Source organism: Dendrobium catenatum, unplaced genomic scaffold (genome assembly GCF_001605985.2).
Source record: "Dendrobium catenatum unplaced genomic scaffold, ASM160598v2 fragScaff_scaffold_156, whole genome shotgun sequence".
Classification (NCBI taxonomy): domain Eukaryota; kingdom Viridiplantae; phylum Streptophyta; class Magnoliopsida; order Asparagales; family Orchidaceae; genus Dendrobium; species Dendrobium catenatum.
Genome location: NW_021318618.1, coordinates 8,007,835 through 8,021,322, shown reverse-complemented (window position 1 = coordinate 8,021,322; position 13,488 = coordinate 8,007,835). Strand labels below are relative to the sequence as shown.

At 32.2% G+C, this 13,488-nt stretch overlaps 1 protein-coding gene across 2 annotated transcripts; it reads left to right on the top strand.

Moving 5' to 3' along the window:
- Positions 1–1,372: 1,372 nt before the first annotated feature.
- Positions 1,373–6,164, top strand: LOC110098998 (uncharacterized protein At5g39570). 2 transcript variants are annotated; one of them, XM_028692400.1, is made up of 3 exons: positions 1,373–1,900; positions 2,021–2,364; positions 6,055–6,164. In XM_028692400.1, exons 1-3 carry the CDS (start codon positions 1,435–1,437, stop codon positions 6,139–6,141), a joined length of 897 nt encoding a protein of 298 aa, XP_028548233.1. In that variant the 5' UTR covers positions 1,373–1,434; the 3' UTR covers positions 6,142–6,164. The 2 variants fall into 2 exon arrangements, with proteins under 2 accessions (XP_028548233.1, XP_028548232.1); XM_028692399.1 differs by having other exon boundaries at positions 1,373–1,903; positions 2,024–2,364.
- The last annotated feature ends 7,324 nt before the right edge of the window (positions 6,165–13,488 follow it).

The following is a 13,488-nucleotide window of genomic DNA, read 5'->3' as shown; positions in this document are numbered from 1 at the left end:
CATCACCAACATCGACGCACACAATCGCTTAGGAGTGTCAATCAATGATACGGCTTGTATTAGATCTGATAAATCTCGGTTCTAGTTGATTTATTCAATAAATAAATCATGATTCAAGTTGTGCATTATGATGTATGTATTAGACGGATCGGATTTGAGTTGAACCGTCAACTCGATTTTGAACTGAAAAAAATATCAGTTTAGTATGTACCTTAAATTATTTTATTTGTTAGTATAATCTTTTTATTTTTCATCAATTAACATAAATTTATGGCTAATAAGTTAAGTAAATAATAATTTTTAATTAAAATAGATTAATGGGTCGAGTTCGAGTTGCCAACAGAGCCCTACATTGGGTGCCCATACCCACACCCACCCACGTACCCACCCATACCCAATGGGCATGGGTGGGTATGGGTACGCCCATGGCCTCGTGGATGGGTATGGATGGATACTCAACATCAGAGGACAAACCGATTTACATTACTAATTACCATATACATGCAGTATATTACAGTAATCCTTACTACGTAGTGCGCAATACTGAACTGCGTCGTGACCACGATAAATTTTGATATGTGGCTTGAAAGCTTGCAGTCAGAGAAAATGGCAAAAAACCTCAAGGCCATTAATTCGTGGCACACTACATTCAAGAATAGTGAAAAGTGGGTGGGTGTGGGTGGGTATGACATCCTGAAAGTCACCATAGGTGGGCATGGGTGGGCAAAGCCCGCTAGCTAAGAGCGTGGGTACCCAATGGGTACCCAACCAAAACCCCGTGTAAGGCTCTGGTTGCCAACGGGCCAAGTTCGAGTCAACCTTTTTTATGCGTTTATTAAACGGGTCAGATTCGAGTTAATTGGATTTAAGCCAATCAAGTTCAGATTGAACCCAAACTTGACCCGTTTGCCTATTTAAACATCCCTATATCACTAATAAACATTGACACCTGACTCCTAAAAATTTTATGCTCATTTTTAAAATTTGTAATATCTCATACTCTAATGAGAATATTCTACAAATTATTAATAATTTTGAAGAAATTGCAATATCTCAAAACTCTTCTTAATTTGATCATGAAAGTTATCATTTACAATTAATATCTATTACATTTTATTAATATAATTTCCAATTAAAAAGAAAAAAAATACTGTATAATTCTAAAGCTGAAACTGAACCGGGCTGCCATTTTACCCAAAAAAAAAAAACCGGAGCTGCCGACATGACGGACGAGATCAGTAGCCAGCGCAACAATGGGTCAACGGCCAACTGCCCAATTTATACAAGCTGATAAACATTGGATGGTAAAACGGTAATTATTATCAGATCTGAGGCAATATTATATCCTCTTATATAGCTGTACTCTTCTTCGATCTCCGCTTAACTTTTTTAGGCCAGAAGCAGAAGAGACGGGAGAGACAGTGAGCAGCCAACATGCCGTTCTGGAGATCTCGCAGTGACGAGGACGTTGACGATTTCGACGACTATGATCCGACGCCGTACTCCGGCGGCTACGACCAAGCCTTAACCTACGGTAGACCACTTCCGTCTTCCGATGAGACGTGCTACTCTATATCCACCGCCGGAGAAATTGACTACGAGCGGCCCCAGTATTCGTCTGGCTCCCAGAGTTCTGTCTACGAAGCCGAGGATGCGGACTTCGGGGATCGGTATGGTCGATCTCGCCCTAAGCCTCCCAAGATTGATTCCACCTCTGGCTATGGCGGCGGCGCCGTCGGGGATTACGGATCGGGATATGGTGGGCGGCCACAACGACAGGAGTTTCAATCCGGTTATGGATCGGGGTACGGTGGTGGGAAGCCGAAGAGAGACGAGGAGGATGAGGGTTACGGGGGGAAAGCTCAGCAAGAATCGGGTTATGGATACCAGGAGAAGACGAACCGTTATGGGGAAGAAGGGTATGGCGGGAGCGGTTATCGGAGGAGCGAGGAGGAGGGGTTTGGAAAGCCAAGTTACGGTGGGGGAGATTACGGGAGGAGCGGTGAGGAAGGGTATGGAAACCAAAGCTATGGTGGGGGCGTTTACAGGAGGAGCAATGAGGAAGGGTATGACAAGCCTGTTGAAGGGTATGGTAAGCAGAGCTATGGTGGTGGCGACTATGGGAGGAACGAAGACGAAGGCTTTGGGCGTCAAGGTTATGGTGGGGGTGAATATAGGAAGAGCGAGGAAGAGGGCTATGGAGGAGGAGATGGGGGATACAAGAGGAATGAACAGTTTGGCTATGGAGGAAGGACAAACTATGAGAAGCCGAGCTATGTCGGGGACGAGGAAGAGAGTGGGAGGTATAAGAAGTCGAGCTATGTTGATGAGGAGGACAGCAGCGGATATGGGCGCTCCAAATATGTGAGATCACTCCCACATTTATTGTCATATTTGCTTCTTGTTTTATCTTCACTGCGGTGAATTTGTTAGCTGCTTTTCTGGTTTTTTTTTTTTTTTTGTTCATGTAAGATCCTTAAGCGTAGAACTGTCGACTGTCAACTGGCCCGACTGGCATTGGGTCGACCCGTGTAAATGAAGGCTTTGGGCTCATCCATTGGCTTTTTCTCTATATCTATTAACCTCAGAACTTTAACTAATGGCCTTGTGGTTGTTCTTGCATAGGTAATACTTAACTAAAACCTTTCATTTAGAATAATTTCATAAGTTCTTTCCCCTCAACTTTCTTTACCCAAAGCCAATTAAGCCATTGAGTGGAAGTGAACATAGCCTCTAATAGTGCCTAGCTTTCAACATGCTTTGTAGAGACAAATAGCCTGTAGCAAATTTACTTGCAGTAGGGTATAATAGTTACTTTTTTGGAAAATTTTCTCGTCAAAGCCAAAACCCGTGAATCATTGGAAATGAATTTGCTCATCTTCTTTACTTTGTTCATGACATTTTTGTGCTGAGGCTTAACAATCTTTTCTAAAATAAACTCTATGCAGTATGTGGTATAAGATGTCAAATATAGATATTTTCTCTTCTCAATCAACTTATTGCTAGCTTTCCTATAAGCTATAGCAGTATCTGTCACAATTTTTATCAATAAGTGCTCTTCAATCTCATCTATAGCTCTATCATGTAGTTAAAAAATATACTCCATATCTTTGACCTGATCAATGCTTCTACAAATTTCAAGAAAATTGTGTTATAGGGATTGTTAATTAAAATTTTATAAAACTTTTACTCTTTTTGCAAGACCAGTCATCTGACATGATCGTCATTCTAGTATGAGTGCAAATCCTTTTTAATATCCTCATTGAATTTTTTATTGTTATTTATCTCCTTCCTCAACACCAAAGTCCTCAAATTATACATTGACAACAATTTAAAGTTTCTACCATAAGCACATATGGAATGGATCGTTTTGAAATAAGAAGGGAATGTTTCCATTGAATGAAATGACATTCTCTAGAACATCCCAATATCCGTGTAAACCCGCTTGCGTGGCTCTCATAGTGGACATCTTCTGAGAAACATTCTTGTCTTGATCTTTGTCATCATCTAAATTTATCATACAGTGGTTTATGGAATCTCTTGCACCTCTACTTGACATTAATGGCAAAGAGGATGAGGAATCCTTGCCATTGTGCTCACTATCATAATAAGATTTTACTGCAATTCTATCATCAAATTTTGTTCTGTCAAATACTTGGACATCGTTGCCTTGTTCCTATGATGCACAGACACGAGACACGTCAAATCGTCAATATTAAAAATATAAACATGGACACGAGTTGAACACGGTATTATAATTTTTATATATTAAAAATAGTGTATAGAAATTGAGTAAGTAGAATATTAAGAATAATTGAGAAATAATAAATCATTTTACTTGGACTTGTGCTTAAAATGATTAATATTAGGACATCGAGAGTTGGACGTCGTGTCGTGTTTCAAACATCAAGAGGGGAAACGACAATGTGATAAAGAGTTGGCCATCGAGTGTCGATGTCGAGATAGCATCGGTCGTCTATTTTGAGATAATGTTGGTCAAATATAAGATGTTGAGACGACATGATGGGCATGATTGTGGGGATAGAAATTGCTAGTATCAAACTCTGATTTTCAAATGGTTTTGAAACATTGATATTGTGATGGTATCAGACGTTGATGTTGCAATAAGATCGAGCGTTGTTTTGAAACCCTAGCTGCGATCTGCATATAGAAATGAAAATGGGATGCTCAGGGAATGGGGATTAAGTGTGGGCAATTGATTTGGAGCTGTAAAGAGAAAATAAAAAAATTAATTTTGTATTTTTTAATAAATAAAAAAATTGAAATATAAGAAATTATATTTAAAAAATTTCATAACATTTAAGACATGCATGTTGGGCACGTGTGTCTAATTTATTTTTAATATTATTTTAACTGGACACATCTTCGATGGATCAAGTGTTGTTGGACAAGTGTGTCCATTTGTTATGATGTGTGAGGCAAAGAGAGATGGCCAAATGGGAGTTCTATGAATTTTGAGGGAGTTGAGAGCAACAACATCAACATTAGACGGAGAGTTAGAGTAGAAAAAGTATGAGTAAGGGGGGAATTAGAAGAATAGATCGGGCGAGTGAGTGGCAAACATGAAAGATCAAAGCGGGGGGTGGGTGAGTCGGATGAGAGAAAGAGTTGTAGGCATGTGTGAGGCTCATGTAGATGTGTGGGTATGAATCGATATATATGGTTTTGAATTGATTTAAATCAATTTCCGAGTGAACCCCCAAGACCGTATATAGTTCATGTCTTCTATCGACCTTAAAATATTGACTCAAAATTTAAGTGATCAACTAACATAACTACCTCAAAATTTTAGATGGGTTTTATACTGCATGACAACTTTGTTTGTGTCATGGGTGTGTGGATCAAATAGTAACTATAGGTGGGCTAGATACATTAGTGGTCAAATTAATTTTCAACCCAAAAGCTTAATCTTGTAGGATAAGGCCAATCAATTTGCATTTGTAAGCCAACTTATTTTTCAAATATTTGATAAGGAACTAAAACTAGAACTCCGATGTGTCTTAACAATCTTTTCTCATATGAGTGTTATCCACATCAGTCATTACTTTCCCTCAAATAAAAGTTTTTCAATATCATTAAGTATTATGCACCAAGTGCCTACTTAATTAAGTGGAGTCACTTGCTCTTAATCTCAATTGTGGTAGAAAATATCAAAAACCCTAAATCACACGAACTTTATATAGCAGAACCATCAACTGTAATATGTTATATCCTATCAGGGAATGGAGATACAAAATTTGGGCCTCATACACTAGTAGTCAAACTCATTTTAAATCAAAAAATTTAAGTATAAGGGAGAAGGTCAATCACTCTGTATTTCTACAAAAATTTCAACATTTTGATGCACAATTAAACCTTTACTCTCACATATGTTAACAAGCTTAGCAAAATCATTAAATGATGTTATGGGTAGCTTTTTTGCAACATCCTGGTAAGAAAGTCATAATATGTGTAAAAGTAATTAAAGTTTTATTTTGGACAGTTTTTTTACCATTTTCTAAAGCAGCTTTCTAATACAAAAATTTTTAGCTAAAAAAAAAAATTATATTAAAAAGCTGCTTTAGAAAGCTATAAGAAAGCTCTCCCTAAATCTTCTTTATTTAGTTCTCAAAATTGCAGATTTAGGCTTTGTTTGGGACGACTTTCTCATTGCTTTTTAAAGAAGCTTTTATATTAAAAAATTCAAATTTTTTACTAAAAAGCTGTTTTAAGAAGAATGAAAAAATCCATACCCGTTTGGGGCAGCTTTCTTACAGTTCTTAAAACAACTTTTTAGTAAAAAATTAAAATTTTTTACTAGAAATCTGCTTTAAGAAGCAGTAAGAAAGTCGTTCCAAACAAAACGTTAATGCTAATGATGTGAGTTTCAATGATAAGTTACAACTAATTGCTACCCTAATGGGAAGACATTATAAACCATGAACTTCTACCATATAATTGCCTTTCACATTAGCAATTGGTAAACTCTTATATTTTTAGCATAGCGCAACTTTCTCTGATTTTATTGTCCTCCTTCAACTTATTTTTTTTCAGGGAAACGAATCTTACGATGCTGAAGGAGAAAACAAGCATGGCTATCAAAAGAAGCATCACCATCGCCACAATTATGATGAAGATTGAAGAACCAATTCAGGAACAAAGATGTACTGATGTAGTGACCTCCCCCAACTACATACTATATATGATCTAAATAAAACCTCGGTTAGTATAAGTATTCAATAAAGCTTCGGTTATGATGCCATGCAGCTTTTCGAGACTTTTATGACTTTTTTGTTATTATAATGTCTTGTTGCTGGAAGCATTCTATGCTTTGGAATTGACTCAGTTGTGTTGAGAACTTGTGTGCTTCTCCCTTTATGTATTTGTCTTGTTTCTTTGTGGGTTACTGAAACTGTTTGCTGAGAATGACTCTTCTTTTGATTTCTGCCTGTGTTTTCTTTATTGTAATATAGGTTTCGGTTGTGGCAACTTTCTTATTGTTTTTTAAAACAACTTTCAAATACAAAAATTTTTAGTTCAAAATTTTTTATACTAAGAGCTGCTTTAGAAAACAGTAAGGAAGTTGTTTCAAATGAAGTCATATTCTTTCTATAATACTGATGAATTGCTAAGCAGTCTGATATCTGCAATGTGGATTCATGCTTTGTTTGGAACAGCTTCTTATTGCTTTGTAAAATTAATTTTCTATATAAAAATATCTTGAAATCAATAAAAAAAATAGCGGTCTAAAGTTACAATCTAAAATTGTCCCAAACAAAACCTCAATATGCTTCTTCAACTTTGTTAATGTTAGCTAAGAATTAGTGATTTATTATTTAGGGCTGTTTGGGAATAACTTTTGATAATTTGTTTTTTATTTCACTTAGCATTTATTATTCATTAATTATTGTTTTATACTCTAATATTTGATTGATATCAGGTGTTTTTTATTTTTTTGTTTAAAGAACATCCTGGCCTTCATCATTGCATGATATAATATCATTAAATATTAAAATTAATATTATTTATAATAATTAATTATATTTTTATTTTTTAATAAATTATAAATAAGATAAAACATAAAGAAGAGGATGACTCTGATGTAGTATAAATTGTAGTTTAAATCTGAATTAGTGAATTCTATAATATTTAATTGTTTATTTTTTATAATTTAGCTAAAATTGTGTAGCGATTTATTAAGTACTTTTTTACTAAAATAGCTGAAATAAAATTGAAATGTAAATTAAGAAAATTAGTTCTGTGAGAATTTTAAATATTCCTCTAAATTGTTTTAAAATAAATACAAAGCTGAAATAATCAAATCTTTCTTATATTATATTTATCTTATAATATGATAAAATGTATACATTTATAAATATTCTACTAAATTTTTTCATTAAATCTGATTAATAATTAATTAAAATTTTCATACTGTTTAATCAATCTTTAAAACTCACACCTTTTTTTAGCTCTTTACTCTTTTTAGCATCAAATATTTTCATTAATCAAAAGATGCAATTTAAAAAATTTTTATAAAGAAAAAGTTTACAAAAATAGTAAGGTCTATAAGCAAGTTTATAATGCTTTATATTATTCCATTTATAATTTTTTAATTTATTAAATTTTAATGTTAGAATATTGAAGCATTAAACAAAATTTCAATAAGTGAAAGTGTTCTGGATTAGAGTGCCTTTTGATTAATTTGAGATTAATTAATGATTTGAAATTTATTAAAATACGAATTCTACAAAATTTAGGCACTAAATTTTTATTAAATTTTCCAATTAATATAAAAATCAATATTTCGATTATGGTAATTTGATAATATAAATTTTAATTTAATATTTAAATAATTTAGAATTGTTTGAAGATTAGTATAATTTTTATAAAATTATGTAGTGAAGTTATTGTGTGAAAATAATTAGCTACTCTATGTTAAAAAAAATAACTTTTTTTTTTTGGGATATAGGCCATTTAGGCAAACTCACACATACAAACGCATATACAGAGACTCGAATCTTAGACATCTTAGTTGAAGCCTTAGCTCTCACACCAATAGGCCAAGGAGGTTTCTATGCATAGTTTTTTTAAGAGTCAATAAAAAATACAAAAAGTAATAGCTAAATAAAATTTTTGTTGCTTTACCAAAAGCAAAATGGCAAGAGAAATTGTCTCAAATAATAATTTGACTTTAAGATAATAGAGTCGATTGTTTGACCAAATCCATAGTTGTGCTAAATAGTATTGGTTTTTTTTTTTTTTGCTCATGATAAAATATTCATGAACAATAATATTCAGCTTGAACATGATAAATTTTAGAATAAATAAAATTAAAACAATATGATAAAAATTATTCTACTTATTTGTTTATTAATGGTTAATAAATCACATTATATATATTATAGTATATATTATATTTATAATATCATTATACTTGCTATATAAAAGTCTCTTGAATTTCTTCGAAGTCAAATTTACACCATCCATTTTATTTATTCTAAAATTAGCTTGTCCTGCATTTTATTATAAATAATTAATGAATCTAAAAAATATAATATGTATTACAAATTAATGCCTGATTATATACACCTCATAAAATAATTATGCAAATTAATGAGCATAAATTTCTTCCACAACTAAATAATTTTTATACTTCAGTTAAACCTGTACCTTTTATTTTAACTGTTAACGTTCCCTCCCAGAATTTCATTTTTCTTGTAAATTTTGCGTTACCTAATATCGACCTAATATCGCATGTCTGCCTAATATCACATGTTTCGTCATTTCCTCCACCTAGCTTCCTCCGCTCATCCCGTCTTCTCCGGTCAGGTTTCTCTTCATAATTTTTTCGCATCTCTAATACTCTTTAACGCTTTCTTTTTACAAACATTTAGGCCACTCGAAACTTTCATTTCACCCAATATTTCGGTGTTTTTAACTTCCAAAACGTTTCTTCAAACCAAGTTTCTTTCTCCAACTTATTTTGGTACCAACTTCTTTTATATATTTTCACTCTTTAATAAGATGAACTCCACCATCCAAACCATTGGCAGCAAACGATTTGCTTCTCTATAGATAACCGTCGAGTTCAGTTCTCTGTTATCCGTCATATATAATTACTACAACTATTATCACATGTTTTTTCTTTAGATCTGTTCGTGTTTTGCATTTTATATGGATCTCAACAAACTCCTTCAAACAATCTCTACTCTGCTTGGCTCCACTGAAATTTACTTTAGAGTTGCAAAATCCCAAAACAAGTAATTTAGTTTATGAAAATTTATGTTTTCTAGAACTCCTAGATAAATTACTTCTCACAACTGAGATAATTTTTCTTTATTTGGGGAAAAAGAGGGGTAGGGGGGGGGGGGGGGCCTTTTTTTTTTTTCGGGGGGGGCCTTGTTTTTGCTTTGCCATGAAATTAGATTTGTGGTTATAACTGCATATCAATTAGAATTTCCCCATTCAATTGATTTTAATTTGTGAGTTAAAGGTTGTATGAGTGAAGCTTGAGAATCATTATGTTAGCTCTCATTGTTGCAGTTTCTTTTCTCTCAATCTTAATAAGAGTTCAATATTTCTAATATTTGGTATAAGTTATTATATGTGGGAGTTATATGCTAAATTTTTATAAGCTTTATATTTTATAGAAATTTCAAAAAAAAAAAAATCTTATTCAGACAAGCTAATAGTGGATCTATGAATTGAATATATAGATAATTTTCTGAGCCAATTTATCAACTTACAAAAGGTTTGAAAGATGATGTATGTATTATTAATAATATTTACATCATTTAACAATCTTGACAGAGATTACGTATGTGAGATTATTGGAACCATATAGAATCATCACATATTCACATTTAACATGAGCAATAAAACAGAGAATTTCATTGCCCTCACAATCAAAAGTTGCCCTACAATCCTGAACCAAATAGAAAATAACTTTGTTTAAGGATGTCTCTGATTTAAAAAAAAAAAAATCTATATTAGAAATATTTTTTAGTAATCAGTCATCTAATCTACAAGTTTTTGAATGCAAATTCTCTTTATTCTTCTGGCATTCGATATTGATTAACAACTAGCTTGTTGGACAAGTGATAATAAATGGGTGTTAATTTAACTTTAATTTGGAGCATTTGTGTGTGGATGTTTGTGGGAAGAATGAATTGGTTGATATTTGACTAAATTAGTTGAATGAATGTTTTACTAATTGGGTTATAAATAGTTGAATGAATGCTTTGTAAAAACTTTTCTAAATATTGGATATACTAATGTTCTAAAAAACTCGAGCTTGCCTTGATTAATGATTAAGAGTGATAGAGGATTTTTTGTATTGAAGTGTTCAGGCGCATGAGACTCTGAGAGTATAGAGATTGCTCACATTTTAGACTGATCTCTATAAAGGTTTAACGTTTTTTGATTGAAAATGAGTGTGGGCTTTGGTGTGTTCCATTAAGCTCAAATTTGATCCCCTTCAATGGACACTCACCGCAGGATGTCAATGTGATGGCTGGAATGCGAATAAGTGAGCTTCATGCACTATGTGTTTGGCTTGGAAAATGGATTTGATTATGGGTTCACTATACATTCACAATTACTTATGTTCCTCTTTGATATAATCCTCTTCCCAAACAAGTAGCATTAGTTGGCTATAATTGAGTATTTTCATACAGTTGTAGCTCCCATGGGTGTTTTTGGTTCATCTATCATTGTTGTTCAAGGGTGGTTACTCAGGTTTAAGCTAAGTGACTCTTGCTACATGAGTATTTTGATTGGTATAAAAAAAAAGTTTGTTGGGTAAGGAGAGTAGTAACCAATGTGGTGATATTAAAAAGCTTTTGTTTTAGTGAGTGGTGAATAATGTGTTGACAATGGTGTGGAGAGCTCTCATGTGTTGGATGGCATGGTACTTGGTTTGATGTCAGAAAAACATCCAATTTGAGGTATTGGTGGCTAATGAGAGAGCTTTCGCATGAGAGAGCGAGAAATCGGTAGACATGCGAGAGTTTTCTGTTTAAGTGTGATAACAAATAAAAATTAAAAATATTTCAATATATCAAGTGGTTGCGACTCTATCTTCTATTTAAATTCTGTTTTTAAAATTGGATTCGACATCATTGTACCAAACTCATACGTATGTTCCCTGTTTCATCCAACCTCCCTTACACCAACATCCCTTTCACATGAATAATATAAGCATTCACCAAAGTTTTGTTTTTCATAAGATTTCAAATATTCATATGTGATTGTTAATCTTCACAAAATGCTAAATGTTATGTCACTTAAATAATATGGTGCAAATTTATGATATATTATGATGTAGATAATAATGCAATTCAAATTTAAATTCAAATAAACTTTATTATGGTAAAAAAAAAAAATGAAATTTCCATTTTATTATTTATTTATATTTATATAATGATTAAAATAATATTTATTTAAATACTTAACATTCTTTGAACAAGTTTGGCAACCTATTTTCATCTGTTCCACTAAATAAAAATCAAATTGAATTTAGTTAAAACGGTTATTCATATTAAAATAAATAAAAAATAATAAGGAAAAGATAAGTGATTTAAAAATGTGCTGCTAATAATAAATAATAGCAGAAATCAATAATTTAAGGTTTCTTATTATTAAAATTAAAAATATATTTGTTATTTGCACTCATTTGTTTTAATTCTTTTTAATTTGATCTAATTAAAATATTTCTATTTAATTTAAACATTTCTTCTAATATGCCACAAATATATTTATTAATTTTTAAAAATCTCATTAAATTAAAATTATGCACATATCTAAACTTGGATTTTTCTAATTTTTAATATTTATATTACAAAACTCTTATTAAAATATAAAATATAAAATATAAATTAATTTTTATATTTAAAATTTTAACTTTAGATTGCTAGGTCATAAAAAACTTACAGCCTTTCGATGACATTGCTTAGGAGAATAGATGTATTAGATTTGATTTATGTTAAGAAAAAATAAAGAAATATTTTCAAAAAAATTTAATTAGGAAATATTAAAAGTGATATATTTTCATTAGATTTAAAATAAGAATTTGTTATCTTAACAAAAATAATGTATATATGAAAACGATAAAAATATTTATGTATATTTGTTAAGCACATCCGCGTAAAATTCGACACCTTTCCTGAAGATTACAAAAAAATTATAAAAAATTAAAAATAAAGTTAAATTGTCAACTTGAACTATCTTATGTCACCGAGAGCGGCCCCGGGATTGACTGGAGCTGAGCCAAGAGCGTGGCATCCGGGCCGGTCGTAAGTGCGGGGCCCTTGTTGGTCTTCGGTTGCCGCGGCGATCTCGTGGAGCCAACAAAGGTATTGATGACCCAGCTCTTCTTTCTTCTTTCCCCCGACTTTGGCCACGGCACGAGGCCGGCGGATGTCGGATGCCTGGTTCGCCGGTGATAGGATCGTTAAGTGAGGGTATTTCGTATTTGTAACATTTCTTTAACTTATTGAGAATAATAGCTTAACCTAATGTCTATAAAATTTGGCAGTTTTTAGCTTTCTAGTCAGGCTCTCACCCCTGGCCCTTGGTTGAAAGCCTTTGGCTCCATCAATCGGTCTTGGTTTTGAGGATTAAAAAATGATTCTGATTGTAATGTGTGCCTTGTCACTTTATTACCCAAAAAGTAAATTATTCCTCTTCGCGAGATGTAGAGTATCAGCCTACTAAACATTTTCGTTTCCTCCTTTAAGATTATGTTTAATTAAAATAATAATGTGTGGATATTTACAGTTTAATAGTCCTTTGGTTAAAGATTTGAAAACATCCATGAAAGTGAGGGAAGTAATTGAGAAATTACCTAAATGGGCGAGTTTTAGGTTAAAATTATATTGAAAGAGCATATCGACTATGTGTTGAATTATATGATAGATTCAAATTAAATGCTTTGTTGAGACTTGAAAATTGTGGAAAGTATTTACTAATTTGATTGACAAATATTTTCAAGAAAAAAAGGAAGGATAAAATGGATGACAAATTTGTAGAGTATTTTTGGAATAATATTTAGGAATAAAGTTATCTTCAAGATTATGCTAACCATCAATAAATTGAACTTATGAGTTGTAGATGAAGCCATTGGAGGGAGGAGTAGAATGTAGGGCTTGGAAAAATACATTAATTTTGGAGAACTAATTTTATTTCATGCTGTAGACAGGACTTACCATGGAGGTAATTTTGTTGTTAGGAAATTTAAGTGGAGATTTATAAATAACAATAAATGATTTTCCAACAAATTTTAATTTTGAAGTGCATATGATCTAGTTTCATGAGAATTGATTTGTTTTAACTTTTTGATAGAATTATATGTGCCGAAGATATATTTGTTGTTTGTTATTAGTCTATTTATAATGGATTTGATTATCATTAGAAGTAGTGTGAGTGGCCTTGAAGGGTTTTCAATCATCGTTTATATAGGTATCAACAATGACTCTTTATTTTTTGATT

What these genes read in the sequence shown, in the direction of transcription:
- LOC110098998 (XM_028692400.1), top strand. Translation starts at nt 1,435, where the DNA reads ATGCCGTTCTGGAGATCTCGCAGTGACGAGGACGTTGACGATTTCGAC. An exon ending in TGGATACCAGGAGAAGACGA is followed by an intron (nt 1,901 to 2,020) that starts ACCGTTATGGGG and finishes AAGGGTATGGAA; the next exon opens with ACCAAAGCTATGGTGGGGGC. An exon ending in GATATGGGCGCTCCAAATAT is followed by an intron (nt 2,365 to 6,054) that starts GTGAGATCACTC and finishes ATTTTTTTTCAG; the next exon opens with GGAAACGAATCTTACGATGC.